Source organism: Bemisia tabaci, chromosome 5, assembly GCF_918797505.1.
Source record: "Bemisia tabaci chromosome 5, PGI_BMITA_v3".
NCBI classification, from domain to species: domain Eukaryota; kingdom Metazoa; phylum Arthropoda; class Insecta; order Hemiptera; family Aleyrodidae; genus Bemisia; species Bemisia tabaci.
In genome coordinates, this window is record NC_092797.1 from 10,682,634 (window position 1) to 10,703,167 (window position 20,534).

The window sequence follows — 20,534 nt, forward strand, 5'->3', positions numbered from 1 at the left end:
CTGCTTGTATTAAAGTCAAAGTTTCCAAAATTTCCCTAATGATTGAATATAGTGTTGCCAAATTTTGTCAAATGTGCCGTTATTTTCCCACCAAGTTTAATGACATGAGTACATTATTTTTGTGGGAAAAAGAGAGAAAACCAACCTGAAATCACAACTAATAAGGCTTACGAGGGTATCTGGCCCTCTCATAACACCTCCATTCTAAATACAGTGTTGCCAATGCGCCTGGAAAAATCAGTTTTTTTTAGCAATAATTCAAGGATTAAAATGTATAGATTCACGCAAGCTCGCTCCAAAAATCGACTGTATACTTACAGATACTAATGATGCATATTTTATTTTTTAACTCTGGGCCTAACAAGGCTAAGGTATATCCTTTCTTTCATTCCGAATTTCAATGCTGCGTGAAATGAAAGCTGAAAATTCAAATATACACTATAAAATAATGAGGTTTCCGAGGACCAGCATGAAAAAAAGGACGAACACTTGGATTTGGTCATATTACAAGTCTTTAATAAAAAGGGAAAGGCATTTCAAAAAATAAAGCAGCACATGGCAGCATAGGTCAATAATGAAACCGGTGCGAGTATATACATGTTCATTTTGGTTTCAATTTGGTTTAGGAAGGCGTCAGAGCTTTTATGAAAAAATACTTTTTACTATGGATTCACACTGCAAAAAGAAGGGTTTGATTTCACAAAGAAAGAATGTCATATTCTCTGAGTAAATTCTTTTTTAGCAAAACTAAATTTTACCCGTACTTGAAGAGTGAAATAAGTAGCTCCGTGAGTGAAATTAGCAGACCCAGGCCCAATCCGATGCGAACTTGAACTCCACGATGAAATCTTTTCACTGATTACTCTTACTTTTCCTAGCCATGCTCGATACGACCATTTGCATAACTTACATTTGTATGCATGTAAAAATGAATTGGGAGCATTAACCTGTGCTGGCCTCTTATCTTAACAATTTTGACCCTCTGTCGGTGCAATTCCTTCCCCGATGAGATTGTGTATACGCATGTGCAGATAAAAATTAAACTTTTCTGAAACTGTTGAATTAGCCAATTTACCGCGATCCGTGAGATTTAGAGTTATCAAGAGCACATCGACGGTGCAAGTCGGCAATCACATAACTCGTTTGCGGTGTCTGAAAATCTCCGCCTCTATGTTATTTTTTTAAAAGAGAACAAATTGATATCATTCCTTGAAGTTTTTGCAGAATTTTCTTCACACAGAGAAGAAAAATCACCGCAGTTTTAAAGAATTGCCGTTGAGTAGTTTTCCGTTTAAAAAATAAATTATAACAGGAAGTCTGCGACGTCGCAAACCGAGTTATGTGATTGCCGACTTTCACTGTCGACATGCGATTCTCGCAAGTTGGCAACACTGTTATTCCTCCGTTTATAAATATTATAAATAATCGGTCCTAGTAACAAAACCTGTTTCTATATGCAGCGATTATTTAATATGTATTTAAATGGGCGAAGTACGATATTGCCAACTTGGAAAAAATAGCATAACTCCACATTTACGGAAAAAAGAGGTAGGGGTTAAGTTCCAATTTGGGCATTTCCAGTTAATCGTGGTGGTACCCCTATAAATTAGGTTACTAACTCGATCGCCAGAGGACACCTCATGACTTTTGTAAAAAGTAAGATTCTAACCGGAGATGTGGCAGTGTCTCCAGGCTAGACAGAACCATTCTGTTTGAATACTGCGAAATTTTCACTTTTTTAGAAAAAGGAACCCTTGCTTAATGGACGAAGTTGGAAAAAACATGGAGATGAAAAATTTTTGGAGAAATATGCAGGTTCTATGTGTCGCCAATTTAAAATAGCAATATCTTTACAAAAATATGATCGGCTGTTTTTTTATGGTTTTTTTTATCAAACATTTCAGTTGTTTTCAGGTTTACAGTATTTTTATTTTATATTTGTAGTTTTTAAAATTCCAAAAATAAAATCACGACTTTTTTTCTTTAGAACTGAAGTAATTTGACACCAGCAATTTTGTAAATTTACAGATAAAATACAAAAGATACAAAACTACAGTAGTAATGACTAGAATCACAGATAAAATATCAAGACATAAAAATTCAAAATAGGAAGAATCGGCCGTTGACGGCCTGAGGTGAGGTGCCCCACCATGCCTTGCCACATGTTCTATCCAAAAGATAGCGTTTTCCATCGACTTTGAGGTGAAGTCATGAGATATTAGTGAGAGTTTTTTCATATTGTCCGAATACCTGAAAACATTAAAAGACAGAAAAATCATAGCAAAGGTTCAACAAGACGGTTTATGCTGGTAGTTTTCTCTCTTTTTTAAGTATATTGAAGCGATTAAGGATTTCCTCCTTCGACTCACCTTCGATCAAATAGCACAGCATTAATCCCGGATTCAATTTTACTATATGACGTCAGCTCCTTAGGGAGGATGCGTACGCCTACTTGGGCATCCAGGATTTTCGCGACGACAGTATTCTGGTCACCGTACCATGGTATGCCTACCGTAGGAACGCCGTAGTGAACCGCCTCTTGAAAACTCTGCAAGCCTCCCTGAGTGATGAAAACTTTTATTTTAGGATGTGCTGGAAATAAAACGAAGCACATGTAGCTGAAAGTTATCTTATATAAACTTGCTGGAGAAATACGGTTACATTAACGATTTGCACTTGGTATTTACAAGTCGTTGAGACTTTTTTTTCTTATTATACTGTCTTTGAAAAACTATCTACGTACCGTTCCCGGTACTTTTATGGTATTCGTTATAGAGAAAACTTAGTAATAAATTAAATGGAAAACCAATAAAGAGGCCGTTCAAATTAACGTGAGTTATTAAAGTGGGGGAGGGGGGGGATTGAACATATCTTACAGGACCTGACGAGAGGGAGAACGGGCCCCCTCTGTTACTCTCTGAAAAAAATGGAGAGAAAAGAAGAAAGCAGGTCGATCTTACGTGATTCACATGAGGGGAGGGGGTTGAGAGGTTTTTTCACGGGTGCCTTGCAAATGAGGGAAGGAAGTCAAAAAACCGTATGCAATACTTGAATGGCCCCAAACTAACCGGAAATGTTGAAAGCACATAACAGGCGTACTTGGTGATTTATATATCAACAGTAGTATTTTGGTAATTTTGTGGGTTTTTTCAACGTAAAGTCATAGGAGGATGTTTTTGCAAGTTTTAGGTTGCCAAGAAAGTCATCGAAGTACAAAATGTGCCTTTAAAGAGCGGATTTACCAAAATTACAATTGGAGGCAAATTCATTCTTAACAAAAATAACATGTTGCATGAGACGAGCCTATATCTTTAATTTACGGTCTGATCCGCAAAAAAATCATTCGTGGATTTCATTCTGCGAGCGTAATCTGTGCTCTCAACAATAATCGAATTGAATGATAACACACATTATGACAGCCATAAATTATAGCCCTCTAATCAATCATTAAGTTGTCGGTGCTCACGCATATCCACTAACTCTCATTAGCTTATAATTGTTTCAAGACCCGCATGCAAATTCTCTGGCGATTATGAGGTTGAACTTGAGTGTGTTCCAAAGTCAGACACATCATCATTTTGCGGCGAGCACTCTGAGTTATGTCAAAGCTTTAAACAAGATAGCAGAGACATGGTTTCTTCATAATACTACTTACAGCAAAATTTGATTTTTTATGAAGTCCAAGTAAAGGCAGATAATTTACAAATCATTTGAGTAAGTACGTTGGACTTTAGTGATATTGCGTCATTTGGTGGCTATACGCGTAATGCAATGGGTAGAAGTACGCCGATAAAAATATAACAAAAAATTCAAAATTTTGAGTGGCCGCTCAAAGTATTCGATTTCAGGGGTGAATACTTATGTTAGAGTTTATCAATCAAAATTTCACATTGACTACTTAGAGTCGTAATGCAAGTGGGAGAGCTGGCGCCACTTTTAAGCATTTTCCAGGTCCCGAATTCTGAGATTCCTGAGCGGCGCCGGGTCCCTTTTTCGATACATAATCGATTGTTTGCGATACACGGGGATCCGGCCATATTCCACATCGCCATTTTGGATCGAATGACCATTTAACCATTTGTGGCCATTTTGGGGGAAAAGTGACCCCGCACACCGGGCTCGAAACTCGTCAAAGCAGAACATGGCGTCATAGCTCTCCCACTTACATCACGACTCTATGTACTCTATGAAATTTCATCGGGCTCTTAGTCTATTATTTACAAACGACTGTTGTGAGTTGCTATACTTACCCAGAACGCTATGTTGTGGTAACCATTTTTGGCTCAAGATATTATCAGACTGGCCTGGTATATTACCATCTTTTTCCCATTTCCACAGGACTCGGTAGCCTGATGGAAGTTGTTTAAAAAACCTCAGAAAATTATCGAGCACAACTGCAGGAAGAGATTTGCTTTTCATGTTACTTCCGAGACTGAAGTAAATCACACCTTTCTCTGCTCCGTCCATCCAATTTTGTAGATTCTGCAAACAAAGTGATTGGGAAGTGTATTTAACCCGTTGCACAATTTCGAATGGTTAGTAAATGGATTGAAAGAGGGTATTGAAAAATTTAAAATGGAATCCAGAATGAATCGAAGAATAGTTTGTATAAGTGGTTCAATAACAATCTTACTAGAGGATCTAAAAGAAGGGATGTTGTTATTATCAAATCACGTCATCTTGGATCCTTGCAAAACAGTCCACGCCGCACCGCGGGTGAAGCAGTCATGCGTTGAGATCCAAAACGCCTTCACACTCGTGCGTAGGCAACACGGACATCCATGGAGCTCGAATAGTTGCATCAAGGCGTCATAATGAAATTCGTTGAGTGTTCGTCGCATTTGAAATTATATCAGGGCGCGTTTATGTTTCTCTTACACCTCAACTTAATCGTAACCTATGAAGTAAGCTATTCCGGATTTTTACCTTGAAATTGTCAATTTCCCTACAAATTATTTGAGTGTTGAAATATGTTACGTTGCTGGTCCTCAAAGCAAAAAATTTAGATATCGGAACAAGATGTGTAGAGTTCCGTTTAACATGCTTCAACGAGTCATTCTTTGTTTGAATTTTTCTCTCTTTTCGAAAAATATTTTTGAAGTTTAAGTGCAAAATATTCAAAGAGCAATTCGTCACCTTCCAGGCAAAGTATCACAAGCGCCATGCGACGTTTAAAAATTTCCGCCGAAATTTTATTTTTTTACAGAGAAATTGTTCGACGAAACTGTCCGAAAATTTCACTGAATTTTCTTTGTGCTGCCGATAAAATTTAGTGAAATTTCCAAACAGATTCAACCAACAATTTCTCAGTAAAGAAATAAAATGGCGGCGGAAATTTTTAAACGTCGCATGGCGCTTGTGATACTTTTGCCTGGAAGGTGACGAATTATCGATTCCGGCTTGAAGTTTCTCGCATAAAATACCTTCGTCAAGGCGTTACAAAAAAATCAAGCACTATTTTTTCTCTAGCGTTTTCCTTTACTAAAGCATTTGCACTCTTTTGGTTAGTATCGCAACACTCTCCCTTTGCTCTCAATATTTTGCCGTGTATTTCTCACGGATTTTTGCTTTCACAATTATGCATTCTTTGATACCGTTTACCTCAGGATATCAATAAACTTTACACGTGAAGAAGAAGAAGACGTGAGCTCCAGAGTTTCTCCCTTAACGTGGTGCTCTCGGGGTCTGTTTCAGGCGAAATAACTAAGGTTTTGATTTTTTTATTTTTTAAAAAAAAAAATAAAAATTTTGACTGAAAAAGCAGAGAAAAACATTTGACTTGACTTGTTTTTCTAAACCATCTTTTACATTATTAGCACTCCGAAAAATTATACGTTTACATTATATCTATTAAAAGAAGATGCGAAAAGCAGTGCTTTCCTTTGCTTCCCTGGATGCCACGGTACTGCATGACACTGTTCAGATGATTCCTTAAGGGGGTTTATAGTCACAGAAAAGTTTCGGGACTGCTGCGTTAAATTCTACGACATGATAACCCAGCGTATCGTTCTGGATAATTATCCATTAGCTATATTATTGGATTGCATTTTGCTTAAAAGAACCACGAGCATTCCAATGTCGCTAAAATTGTGCAAATTTTTTCACCTTGCAAAAATAAACTGATCACTTAAATAGGTTTTATATTTACCCACAACAAACCATAAATTCAAGCCGAAAATTACCTTTGTAAATTTAATTTTTTGCATGATTCCAGTGATTGTATTACAAAGAATTTAAGTTGCACAATCCTAGCAACATCAGAATACTTTTGGTTCCTTTTTGCAAAATGCAATCCACAAATATGATTTCACGTTTGGGTGGTTTAATTTGATCAAACTGCAGTTCATTTTATTAAAAAAATATCCAGTTTACCCCAATTTAACATATTTAAAAATGTTTTTATTTTATGTTTGTAAAATTCTAAAAGGTCTTACCGTCCATATAATTTATAATATTATTACCTCTGGTAGTTTTTCAGGTGTCTTCAAGTGGACAGGCCCAATCTCGATAACATTCGGGCCAAGTAACCTCGGATAGAAGTACAACGCATTGGACGATATCACTGACAAACTCAAATTCCTGAAGCATCCGTCGACTAGGCCTTCACTAGCCTCTCCATAGGTATCCCTAAAAAATCCTTTTGCTCTTTCTGTGAGGGCCGCCTCCATCTGGAGCACAGTCCAGTGAAACAGAAACCAGTTGTCGATCTTCTGCCAGAGGGACATCTTGTTCGAATAACCGTCGAAGATGGTGGGCACGTAAGACAGATGATGGAAGCTGCCTAGATTTCGCTCTGCGTAGAAGTCGCTCGCTATGGAGGACATGGAGATCAAGGGGATGGTGCTGTTGGTCAGCTTGCCCAGAAGTCGCGTCATACCGCAGGTGTAAGGGATACCCACGAATTCTATGATGGCCACGTCGAACTTGATCTGCTCCGCGGCTACCCGCCTGGAATTTAATTGGTTTCTGTTAGGCGGGTGGAAGTCCAAGAACTCATGAGCCCTAGCGTTCTGCGTGACGTTTTGCGTTCAACGAGAGCCAGGGCTCACGAGTTTTTAAGCTTACGCCCCTCTAACGGAAATCGATTCAATTATAGATAGAATGAAGAGTTTTGAAAATAATGTCAAAGTTAGGGAAATATCAAAAATATTGCTGAAGGAAATTTTAGGAAAAGTTTTTCGAAGTGCTTCAAAGTTATTTCAAAATGGATTCGGATAAATGTTATTAGAATAGTTAAAAATATTCTTGTGGATTTTTGAAAAAAAGTAGAAACATCTCGAGAATTACAATAGCATGTTGTAGAAAACTTGCTATTTTTTTGAAAATATTTTAGTAGGATCGACGTCACTGTCGTTCACTTCAAAGGAGGGCCCTTTGTTAATATTAGACGTAGAACCTAAGTATTTTGACGGCTCTCATGACTTTTTTTTTTTTTTGAAAAAGCTTACAGAGCTGCGATTGACAAAGTACATTATTGTGGCACTTGCAACTGGGTAATATTAAACATCAAAAAATTACATGGTTATGAAATAAATGTTTGGATCAATAAATATTTTTCAATGTAAATCAGTTCATAAAATACAGACAAAAGCCTAGTCATTTTATGGTAGAGTTTCCTTTTGAGAATCTGTTTTTCAGATATTTATTTTTTACGTCTTTGGTTTTTTTTTTAAAAAAAATTGTCATTGCCTCGGAATAACGTGGATCTATTTCAGTTTGAACGTACCTAGTGTAATTTATGCAGTACCAAAATATATGGTTACTGCTCTAAATTTATCTCCTCTGACGTTCTGTACGGTCTGTTGACGTCACGTAATAAATAATTGAATCCCAGTTGTATAGTGGTGTCTCCATTTGTCTCCCATCCTCAACCCCTCGACGGATTGGGACGAAATCGTGTCCTCGATAAGACTTACCTCTGAAATTCCACTAAAGGCTGGCTTATGAATTGTTTTTCAGGAACGGCTGCAAAGGGCACAAAAACTTTCACGAAATCCCATCTTGAAATCTGCTGCTCTAAATTAACAGCCTCGTCATTTTCCTCTTTTTTAAAATACTTATAAGAAAACGATAGATCCACAAATGTATAATTCTCTCCCAGACCCTGAGAAACGTTTAAAAAGCTAAGTAGCATCAAATAGCTGCACTTAGCGTTTAATGATTTAACTCTGAACTCTTGACTGTATTATTCACCCACCGACTGCACAGAGATATCTCATTTAAAGATGCTGGTGACACCGGTTTAAAATAAAACCACCCGCAATAAAATGTTATTTTAGGTTCATTTTATTTTATTTTTAGATATTTAAATGTATACCTATTTGCAGAAAATTGCATGTGTAATTAGGATTGGCAACTGGACGTTGATAATTACAAAGTATTCATTGTAAGTGACTTATAATGTACCCATCAAAGCCGATGATTGACGTAAAAAAATAACGCTTATGAATTCTGCCCCCCCCCCCCCCAGAAAAGTCTAATTTTTTACTTTGAATTGTGGTAATTTTAACTTTTAATCTGCGAGTTGAATTGGGACCAGTATTATGTCAACATTAGGCAAAAATTGAAATAAATACATGTGAAAATCGAAGATAAACATGAAACCGGTCGATAAAACGCCATGTAATCGAAACACATTTAAAGTTCATTTTCTCTGTAAGGCTGTTATGCCTTCCCACCGTGCTCTTCTTTGTAGGGCAGAACGGAGTAGAGAGTTACTCACTGCATTGTATAACCTCCATTTTTGTCAATCATAATAAAAAATAGAATATGGAGTCCAAAGCATCATGCTTTAAATGTTTTTTCTCGGCTGAAATGAAGCTCGTTGAGAATAGTGATATTACTTCTCGATACACAGAAGAAAATGTTGAAAGCTACATAAATGGTATGTACTCACTGGTATGGGATTTGGACTGACGAAAAAGACCTCATGACCTTTCTTGACAAGCCCTTCAGCAATGCTCATGACTGAAATTTGATGACTGTATGAAGGCGTAGGATACAAGATTAAAATCTTAAATGCATTCGCACAAGAAGCCAGGAAAAATATGGAAACCAACAACAGTTTCAGAGACGAAGCCATGTTTAAACAATGATCTTATTCCTGAAATAAAACTGAAGATAACTCTTTAGAATTACACAAAAAGTGTGGCAGAAGTAAGAGGCAATAGTAAGAATGTACCGAATACGACGCAGGCAGCGTGCGACGCCGCACAATGGATCGAGTCAATTAGAGAGATCGGATATGAAATTTTTGTCTAAAAACGCAAATTTTGATGTTTAATTTTTCATATTTTAAATTTTGAGGGGTGGTTTTAGAAGAAAATTTCACGAGGAAACCGATGGAATCATTTTTAAAATCTCAAAGTTATGATTAAACGGTGTTGAAACTTTTAAAGTTTCCAAATTTTGTTCGACCTCTCCCATAGACTCGATCCACTGTGCGCCGTACGCATTGCAGCTGAGGTGAGTTAAGCAAGAACGCCTGCAATTTTCCGTGTATGCAACGTGGACATCCCCTGAACACATAAAGTTGTATCCACACGTTGTCATCTATACCGCGTTTGATGTTGGACTAGATGGTATCTGGCGATGTCTTATTACTCTATCTGCACTTTGAAATAAGATTGATTAATGTTTTCCTCTCCCGCCTTTTTTATGGAAATAATTATGAAGTGCCAATATTTAAGGACTGCTAATATTATGAGATTCTCATCCTACCAAAAAGCAAAGAGCAAAAAAGCTTTTAATGAACTTGATGGTGACGAAATTATGACATCGTCGAAGAAAAAGAAAATAAGGCGGCAATGTGAAGCCCGAGAATCCCAGGAACGGCACTTAAACCGCGATATAATTTATCCTATTTTCATTTTTTTATTCTTTTATGCAGATAGCCATGACACAACTCAACAACTATTTAATGTTTTAAGTACATACGCTTTTTTATAAAGTAGTAGATGTACTCGAACATACACTCTTAAGTATGACTCGTTATAAAATTGCTTACCTCATATAATGTGAATATGCAATCTGTTTCCGTTACGTTTTCATCGTCCCACCATTCCCAAATTCACGAGCGGCATTGCCATACAACTTAGAATCGGACTGGCATTCCAAAAATTAAACCTAACGTCCGCACCATTACAAGAGAAGTATCACTCCTACATTGTTTAAAATCATCAACAATTCACTAGAAGTGTTACCGATTTTTAATTTTAGAGGTTGACATCACTTTAAAGAGCAGACTGTCAAAAAAAAGCCCACTCCACATTGCCCTGCCGTGACGTAAAATCAAGAAAGATAAGTAGTGAGCATTTTTGAAGAAGAATGGTGGGAGTAAAGCCATCTTCAACCTCTTTAAGTGACAAAAATGTTCATTACTTCGAGTGCGAAAGCAAAATAAACTAGAGCCTGCGTTAGATAAGTTGGCAGTTGTTTACTTTGACCGTGACGCGGAGTAGACCAATTTACGTATCTGCGCATGACAGAGTCGTCGTTTGCGGTCAAATCCTCGATCCCCATTGGACGACGGCAACGCAGTCACTTGCAAACGGAAAAAAATAAACAACTGCCAACTTATCTGACGTGAGTTCTACGTATGAGGAATCGGTAGATAATCTACGCCCTAACAATGATTGCATTGCTCAATGGCTTATCTTACTCAAATACAATCGTCATCACTGATGCAACTCGGCTCTGTAGGTTGCCATCTTGTTAAGATTCATATCATACTGAATAAACGTCATGAGAACTTCCGAACATTGCCAGTTTTCTTCAGATGAAAAAAATAAACACATTCATTTATTGGCTGTTTGCATTAACATTTGTTTTTGAATTATTCAGAGGACTTTACGTGAAATTCAACATACGTTCCTGAATATTTATAATCGTTCCTTTCCTTAAAAAATGAAAAATAAGGGGGAGACGTTTGATAAATTCTAATATTAAACTGCTTGTATACACTGACCAGTTTTTCTGACAAGTTTGTATCGTCTTTGAGTCTGCCAGGTTTTAAAGAGCTTCGGAATCAGTTTTATAATCTGTTTTTACAAGTCATTGTTGCCAATAGATGATCGATCTCTTTTGTTTCATGCTGATATACTCCCGTTGCTTTCCTGAGATCGCTTTTAATAAAGCGACAGCCGATAGCACACACCATAAAGGGCTTCTGCATGTGGTGTGGTATCACGCGGAACCGAAGGCACTTTTTATCCGTCTTAACTTACCGTAACGTAGCTACGTTTTCTTAATACGTGTTTAGGAATACGCTTAATTTTTACGTAAAAAATGTTCACTAATAACTCAATCTTGTGATAATTCAAGGATGGAATGAAGGTATGTATGGTTTGAGGAAAAGTATATCGTTACTCATTTCTTCTTAAGATTCACTTTGAAAATGTGCGCTTGGCAAGAGTGTGAAAAGTAAAGTGCTAATAATTATTGAGTAGTAAAAAGGTAAAATTGCTTTACTCATTTTCCATTGATGCGTTTAGTGTTGGGTTGATTTATTTTCTCAATGATAATCTTCATGGGAACGTTTAAGGTAAAAGGAAGCTTGAAAAAAGAAAAACTTCAAAGTGAGGTATTAATTCTAAAGCAAAACTCAGATTTGCCCTGACACTAAATTAGAGACACATACACCAAAGAATGTCAAAACAACATATATGCATAAAGGTTGCATTATAACACTCCCTCGTGCGATACAACTCCTAACCATGTCAAAACCAACCAGAGCTTTAGTATTTTGGTACTGGGTGTTGAAAAAACATTGCTGTAAGAAAAAACGTGTTTAAATTCGAATTCAATTACTAGGTTGAAATGCAACTTTACTCAGTCTATTAGCAGAAAACTTCTCTCACGAAAAGGTATATCGTAAATTTCAAATGAGCCCCGGAAAATATGGAGTTTTATGAACGAAAGGACTTACGTAGTAATTCGTCCCGGCATACTTCAAATTATTGATGATTTTAAACTCTTAAAGCCCCCCCTCCCTTCCCAAAAATAATCACTCAGCCATGAATCATTCCTTAAAGACATGTACTGAAACTATACAAAGAATCGTATCATGAAATATTTTAAAACGACTGAGACAAAACGATTTTAAAGTTCATGGGGGTGATGTGATTTTCAAAGTCATTTTCAAAGAAAAACAGAGTGGCAGTTATTTTTTTCAGCTGCGTTCTTTAATCTTTAATTTCGAAATGTGCTTGTACGTACGTATTATAATACGAGCATTTCAAGAAGTATCGTCACTGGTTGATAATGTCTTAGTTCAACGCTATTTTCCTCCTTCATTGCTGTCCTTACAAACCTATATTAACGAAAGCACGCAACATATCGGGCTTCTGTGTGTGGTGTGGTATCACGCAGAATTGAAGGCTTTTTTCATGTGCCTCAACTTACCGATGTTTAGTTGTCTCGAAAGACGCACGGCAATTTCATTAAATAAGAACTATATTCGGTGTTTTAGGAAAATAAATAAATAAAGGCAGTAAGTTACAGGACTTGTAACATATCGATGGATAAATGCAAAGACTCCTACTTTAATTACAACGTTAGCAAATCTTCGATTATTTATTATCTTCAATGGAAACCAACCAAAGTTTTTGCTTGTGAATTTGAATGTTATTTTTAGATAGAGTGAAAGAAACTCACTGGAAATTTCAGTAGACAATATTAGTTTGTTCCCCTTTTAAAATAGTAAGTAATGAGCGGATACTTACAACGTTGCTATCTATTATACGCATTTTTTTATTTTAACCAGCGGCATAATTGGTTAAAAAGCTCATAATTTTTTTTCAATTTGCTCACAAGTTCCTGGAAAAATATGAAAGGAAAATCATTAAATTAAGTTTTCACTGGGTGAAAACCATCAAAATTGTTTCTTTTTGGTATTTTGGCGTCACATTTTGAAGACGAATCTTGACGTTTCTACGTTTCTCGGGTAAAAAAAGACCAAAAAAATGAAAATTTTCGTATAATATACCGCTCTCGGCATTATGACAACAGAATGACACATATTTACGGATGGATTATTATTTATTGACGGATATTTCTTATGATTTATCAGGAAAAAACATCCAAATCGGCTTGTTTTATTATTTTTAACAATTTTTAAAAATCTCGTTCTGCCGCAACATATGAGGGAGTCCTTGCTTTGTTGTGGTACATATACTGTACCACCACTTTTTGGCACTTTTGGTGATTGGACCAAGATAAAAATTGTGTGTCATCGGAAACTTAAAAGAAAATCAAATTAAACACAAAAATTAAAAGATCAAAAATTAAAAATTGGTGCAAGAAAAGGTTAAACAAATGACGTAATTGCCCAAAGCTTGAAATGGGAGCAAATTAATATATTTCAAGTATTGATATATATATCTCGGACTGTAGTAACTTCACGCTTGAGATAGTTTGTAATATTCAAATTATACGTTTCTACTTAATTGAGGTGGTGGACTCGCCAAAACTTTCTCTTATGCGACCACTGTAACCTGAACTTTGGACGCATTTTGAGAGCTCGGAGTAAGATTTCGGATTTAACTAACCTTCTAACTAAAGTTTTACAAAGGAATGGAAAATTAGAGGGCAAGATCCTGACCTCACAATATCCGCAACGGCGTGAAAACTTTCGGGACGCTGTAAATGAAGCCAAGTTGCAAGTTTCAACTCAAATTAATGCTGAGAGTCAAAAATTAGTCTCTTGATTTTCAACTCTATAGCTTTTGTCGCCATTGTTTTTTTACAAGGTTAACCGTGAACAGTATTTCATGAAAATTTCATCGAATTTTTCTTCTTTTTACACTGTTATACTGCAAACAATTTAAAAAAGCATTGTATATACTAACATGCCTTTAAATGTTAGACATCAGCAGAGATGTTGATACGTGGCGAAGAAGGAACGCTGTATTCTTTGGGTATATTCTGCCGTCAAAGCTCAATATGCAATGCTTCGATCAAACTCTCCGAAAATTACGCTACTAAAAAATTCGGCCACTATGGACAGAGGGCATATTTCGCGTTTCCGATCAAATTAAGGAAGAGTGACTTTTAGAACTTTGACTAGTGACTTTTAAAAGCCAATAAAAAACTTAGATCTCTGCTGATCGGAGCATTCTACTGCCCAATGACGGAAAAATGCGCTACGCCCATTTGTAATTAGGGGAGTGCAGCCGAAACGCCTTCAATTTTTCGTGCATGCAATACGCACATCCTTCAGGCTTGAAACTTCGCATTTAACCATGTCATAGACGCCGAGATGAAGTCGGAATATGAGTGGAATTTTTATAGAGAACACTCTAAAGTATCCCATAAAATAACTTGCAAACCGCACAATTTATATTTGTGCCAGCGGAGGACATGAAGGTGAAGACATGAAGGGACATGGATGAGTCAGAAATTTGAGTTCCGAATCGCAAATTAGTGTCCATTTAATTCTGTTTACAATTAATACGTTCAGCTTTACAACTCGAAAATGCGACGAACTAAGACTGAAGTTATGAGCTTAAGAAAGAAGAGTCAATTGCGTGCCTCGTAAATAAGAACGTACATATATTAGAACAAAGCGCGCTCAGTTAAAATATGAAGCGAGTGGCGTAAACGCTTTAATGCAACTGTAAAAGGATCTAAAATTTGAAGTCTTTGAAGTGAACAGGCCGGGAGATAGTTGAAAAAGCGCCAAAACGAACTGACTGACAATCAGCATTACTATCCGCACGTTTTTGCGCTTATGCGTCTATGATTTAAAGATTATAAAATGTTATAATTTATGCTCCGAACGATCAAATTAGAAAAGAAAGAAGAAAAAATGAGAAAATCAATGCATAAATAAACTATCGCGCAATTTCCACACAAAAAAGTTGAAGAGCGCGCCGATATTGAGGTTTAAACTAGCTGAGAGTACATCGATTTTGAAACTGAACGGAGAAATATTAGATAACTAGATTGTAAAGTTGGATGATTTCGAAGGTGTCAAGATAGAATTTTACGCCACTTCCGCCATCTCAGAATTCTAAATTTTGAGAATTTGACTCAAAATTCGATTTTAAAGGCAGAAAATCCCCCTGGCACCAAGTTTCACAAAAATCAATTTAAGTCTTAATGACATCTTTGGCCTCATTCATCATTTTGGATTTTCGAATTTTGAAGATTTGAGTTCGAATTCAAGTGCTCAGTCAAAAAATGCAACTGATGGTACTATGTTTCACAAAATTGATCATGCAGGAGCCGCAAATCATAGGATCAGTAGGACTCAACACAGTGGTAAAAGATACCAGTCAATTTACATCCGTTAGTGCGCCTGCATTTTCGCGTGATACTGTGCAATACCTCCGTGGTGGAATAGTTGCTTGGGGCGCCTTCAAGAGTATCACTTCGACGTGATAACAGAAGATCACGATTGCTGCTTATATTACACTCCAGCGCGTGCATATTTACACATTCTCTCATCACTATTGGTGAGATAAAAAACATTCATACCTCAATTTGCGACGTTGCAAGTTTTTTAAGGCCTATTTGATGCGAGTAAACCAATATCAACATTTTTAAATCCGCCGTGATTTTTCTGAGCTAGAATGACTAATATTATTTCAATGTGTTATCCGAGTCTATTTGTATGTTTTCATTAGACCATATTTCCTCAATAAAACGCACTTTCAAAATTGTCAAAGTCGATTCATCTTTGTACTAAACGATTCCACAGTGACACGCACTTTACTATCACCCGATCATTGCTTCCATGCCTTGCTAATCATGAACGCCATTTGAGCTTTTGGGTGTTGTAAAAATTGTATTGATAAAACAACCATTTTCCAAGAAACCTGTGATTATTCCTCTTCCAGTTTTTCAGAGAATTGAGTTCTTGCATATGTTAGGGATTTGCGATTTAAGTACTTATTCTTATGTACAATATCGCAAGAAACGCAATGGTGCCACTGGTTTTCTTTGAAATCAACTTCCAAGCTCAAAAAAGCTCTCAAAGATCAGGCCGCAATGGAGGGGATGCCTCACGCTATCCTGAAAGTCCACCTCTAAATCTAGTCGTATTCTTCATGCACGGATAGGGAGCAAATACATCAGCAGGGTTGCCATTTTGTTTGGGGACTCAAAAGTTGGAGCCACGGCAACCCTGCTTACGTATTTGCTCCTTATCTATGCATAGAGAGTTTGTCTACATATGGAGGAGGACTCTCAATGTAGTGTGGGATATCTCCTCCATTATGGTCTGAACTTAGAGAGCTTTTTTTGAGCTTGGGATTGATTTTAGAGAAAACCAGTGGCACCATTGAGTTTCTCGCCAAATTTCACATAAAAAGAAGTATTTATAACACAAAGCCCTGACACATGTAAGAGCCAAAATTTACTGACGATTTGATAGAAAGAATTTAAAATTATTGATGAAAAATAATTTATGGTTTAATTAGTCATGCCAACAGGATGACGGAAGAAAGACTGCCGAAGAATATGCTTGATTGCGTTCCTCCTGGGAGGAAACGAAGGAGACGCCTAGTGAAAGAATGGCGACAAGGGGTTTTTAGAGGGAATGAGGGAGTGCCGAATCCCTGAAGGGGATAGGGAACTTTGGCGGCTAGGTGTCTCAAAGCGTCATAGAGCGCTGTCAAGGCGGCTTTCATGTACGTAGGAAAAATATTTATAATTTTTCTTCGGAATAATTCACTACAAACGAAAGTTTGGCAACATTTGATCGATCACGGGACCGCTTTCCCGAAGCGCGGGAGAACACCGCCGAGAGAAAAATATTTTTACCGCCGGTCCAATCCTTGCACCGGATCCATTCGGGACAGTGGCGTGGCGTGCTTTGCGATATATCGATTGTTACGCCACTCAAACCTATGAAAAAAGATCGATTATTAGGGTGTTGGCAGCGAACACCTTAGTAATCGATTCTTTACCATAGCTTCAAATGGCGAGATATCGATAATCGATCATTCACGCCACGCCACTGATTCGGGAGCCTCCGAGAAACCCGGTGGAAGAGGCGGGTCGCCGAAACTGGAGCCCTTGACAAATACCAGGATTCCACCTGCCGAAATTAGCTCAATTGTCCCAGCAACGCGCCTCTCAGTCGTTGGGGGGGGGGGGGGGGGGGGGGCCTCGCGTCCCGAAGGATCACGACAAATAACGACAAAGGCCCGGGGGAAGGTAAATCCAGTTTGCGTGAACTCGCAGGGCCGCGGCCACCCCGGAGCACAGTAGGGCACCCTTACGGACGATGCGGACAAAAATCGGCAAAAGACACTTAACTTTGAATAATGAAGATAATAGCACCGACATAGGAAAACCCTTTGGCACTATCAAAGTAAAACACTCGAGGAATAAGAAAATGTTATACCTCAGGTTTTTTTGCGTATTTTTCAAGAAAAGTTCATTCGAAGTTGGCAACCTCGAATTAGCCCTGTGTTAACGATGTAAAAGCAACGTGAAACACCCAAACTTTAACTTCAAATATCTCCGATAGTCGCAAAAAGTCGCAATATCTTTTTCGTAGAATTGAAGTTGGATATCTGAGGATTAAGAAAATGCCAACCACCCAGAGCATTTTGCGTTTCAAGCGAGGAATCTCCATTTGAAGTTGACGTCTTTTTCCCGTGTATTTCTTACGGACCAGTGATTCCCGACCTAGTTCCTGCCCACTTTCTACCCACATTTGAGGTAGTTTTGAGCGGAGAATTTGAAAATGAACCATCATAGTGAGTCAGAAATATCTTCAAGATGACAAATTCCGGAAAAAATATTCAGATGTCGAGTTGTGAATTTTCGATTTTTGTCCACGGAGGGCCGCACTGTGCGGAGGGGGGCAAGGGGGGGTTGCGGGCGAAATGCCACGAATCTCACCTACTTGTAGCACGTCAAGTCGCCGCGCCGCGGCGCGGGAAAGCTCCTGCACATGCGTTCTCGCGGCGGGAAATTGCGTTTGAAGTCCCGCCGTCGTCTCCGGCAGTCTGATTCGTCGCGGAGGTCCAGCGCACGTTCCCCGGTTCGCTTCCCGCCCAAATCGCGCGTGTCGTGTAGATAGAAGCAGTCCCCCGCGCGTGTAGAGAGCACACCTGGACTTGGGCCGTCTACTTGTTGCCGGCGCGGTTCTATTTCGGTTCCGCCATGTCCCTTGTCTCGCTGTTTTTGTTCCGTGCGCCACCAAAACAAACACGAATCGCTGGACTCTTTGGCTTCGTGTCAACTTGGATTTGAATCCCCGCCCCCGCGCCCTGAGGGCTCCGATGTCACTAATCCGCGTTGACATCCACTTGATAATTGTGCGCGGTATTTATGTTCGTCCGTCCCGCGGCAGGAAAGTGCTGTTGTACACGTTTTGAGACTCAATAACTAGCTGATCGGTACTGATTCGGGACTGGTTTAAAAACAGTATGAAAGTTGATGAGGAACGGCTGATCCTTCCCCAAGCTCGGAAACCTCTGCTGTACGAGCTCGTCGGATTAAGTTTGTCTCTTTGAAGTTGATGCTTCTGATTTTGAAAGCCGTGTGTCCACAACATCAATTTTGATGTATGGCCCGTCCAAGTTCTGCTTTAAAGGTAAGTTGTAGCCGTGCGATGTTCCTGATGGATCCGTCGCAGGCAATTGGTACTTCAGGCGTTATGTTGAATGCCGAGACAAAAGTACAAATCGACTGCGTAAGTCCGCAATCAAATAGATCGTTTGCGGTGTCTGAAAACTCCGCCTCTATGTTATTTTTTTAAATGAGAACAAATTGACATCATTCCTTGAAGTTTATGCAGAATTTTCTTCGCGCTGAGAAAAAAAATCACGGAAGTTTTGAGGTATTGCCGTTGATTAGTTTTCCGTTTAAAAAATAAGGTATGACAGGAAGTCTGCGACGTCGCAAACCGGGTTATGTGATTGCCGACTTACACCGTTGAAATAACTATGTTCACTGTTATAATTGAGATTCTGACTCTCCGGCCAATTTTGGACGAACTAAGTATCCGTCTCTATAAATAGGAAACATTTTTTAAAATTTGTATGAAACTCTGGTTGATGTAATGATTTCTGGTATTTATTAAGAGGAACATTCGGATCGCATTTAGCAAAAAGGAACCAGCCTGATAACAATGTTGTAAAAATGTTGCTTCTTCATAATTATCGAAAGAATCATCCAGAATAGCCTATAGTTATGTCTTCTCACCAAAACATAGTTAATTTGAAAATAGTTATTACGTAAATTTGAATGCTGCACGTATATAAAGTATTTTTAAAGGAAAAGAAGAAGTTACACGCTTTTGAAAACAGTGTAATCGCGCTGGTTCTTTTTTTCTAGATGCAAACCATTTATTTCAAACTGTGCAGTGATTTTTAACAAACAAAGTTTTCACAATATTTTGACAGCTCAAACGTATGATGAGGATGAGCATTTTAAAGTGAAACATTCGATGATAGTTTGTAGTTTGATGATTTCTTACTTTCTGAGCATTAAAAATTCAACGTCTCCTCGTAAATTAGCACAAAACTTCGCAAATTTTTAAAATTGAACTGTTTACCTTGGTATTCGATAAAATGCTTGATTTGCCAATTTACCTGTGATAGATCCGTCCATAACCTAAATATATCTAAAGAATAAGCATAGATCTTAAAGGACAGGGGTGGAAATGAGCTCTTCTATAAAAACCGGAATAGTTTCATCCACTGCTCTCTTTCTCCTGAAGAATATTGCCGATGAAGTATTACTGCGCTTCAATGCATCGTGATATGTAAAAAAGAGAATTTCAAAAATTTTCATCAAGTATAATGGCTGCACTGTGAAAGATCGAGAACTAAAATCCAGCGTACATTTCACTCTGGGATCTGTAATGCTCCCAGCAGAACGGAACAAAATGTACTCTTCATGCAGTGTAAACTCCGTTTTTCATTCCTTCTTCATACATTTTGGATTTTTTGGAAGCAGCATGGAATTTTGAATGAAATGCATGCCAGACTTCACTCTAAGAGTTCAAACAGATTGAAGCTAAATTTGGGGTCTTTTAGGATCACATCCTGTGTTAAAATAACTCAAAATGCGTTCAAGAAGAGTCATTTTTCTGAATTTTCCGTTTTTTGCCCTAGGGTGACTCATCCTTCCCAGAAGGATCGAAGTCAGTTACCCTTAGTAAAGAGCGCAAATTTCACATGTATTATTTAGTTGAACGTAGCTTAGAATATGTTTTGCAATTAGGAACTAAAATTACAGTTTATGTATGTAACTACAATTACTGGCACAGTTTAGAAAAAACGCATGCAATATTAGTTTCCATATAAGTGTTTTTACGAATGAGGCAGAAATTGTTGGCCGGATTTGATCATTTGTTCGCGCAAACCAAAAATTCAATCAGGTCGAGCCAAACAGATTCGCGACAAGCCGTGTATTTTTATTCCTCCATAAGATTCAAAATTAAGAACAAAGTTTGACAACTACTTCCAGATTCCAAAAAATTAGTTCTTTACTCCGAATTTGTGGCACGAAAAATTTTACGACGAGTTCAATTCAAAGCTACCTCTAGCTCATTTTTACTCCGAAATGCGACT

General features: G+C 37.9%; 2 protein-coding genes across 3 annotated transcripts in view; one reads left to right on the forward strand and one right to left on the reverse strand.

Moving 5' to 3' along the window:
- Positions 1 to 647: 647 nt before the first annotated feature.
- On the reverse strand, positions 648 to 10,169 carry LOC109034533 (UDP-glucosyltransferase 2). 2 transcript variants are annotated; one of them, XM_019047746.2, is made up of 7 exons: positions 10,007 to 10,169; positions 8,897 to 9,103; positions 7,917 to 8,104; positions 6,462 to 6,948; positions 4,251 to 4,482; positions 2,370 to 2,592; positions 648 to 2,250 (listed from the first exon to the last, which is right to left on the reverse strand). In XM_019047746.2, exons 2-7 carry the CDS (start codon positions 9,080 to 9,082, stop codon positions 1,968 to 1,970), a joined length of 1,599 nt encoding a protein of 532 aa, XP_018903291.2. In that variant the 5' UTR covers positions 9,083 to 9,103; positions 10,007 to 10,169; the 3' UTR covers positions 648 to 1,967. The 2 variants fall into 2 exon arrangements, with proteins under 2 accessions (XP_018903291.2, XP_072156371.1); XM_072300270.1 differs by having other exon boundaries at positions 8,897 to 9,114.
- A 7,774-nt stretch (positions 10,170 to 17,943) lies between these two features.
- Positions 17,944 to 20,534, forward strand: part of LOC109034558 (uncharacterized) — a 112,518-nt gene continuing 109,927 nt past the window's right edge. The window contains exon 1 of the mRNA XM_019047778.2: positions 17,944 to 18,550. Coding sequence (XP_018903323.2) covers positions 18,520 to 18,550 — 31 coding nt within the window. The 5' untranslated portion in view covers positions 17,944 to 18,519. The remainder of the gene's footprint in view (positions 18,551 to 20,534) is intronic.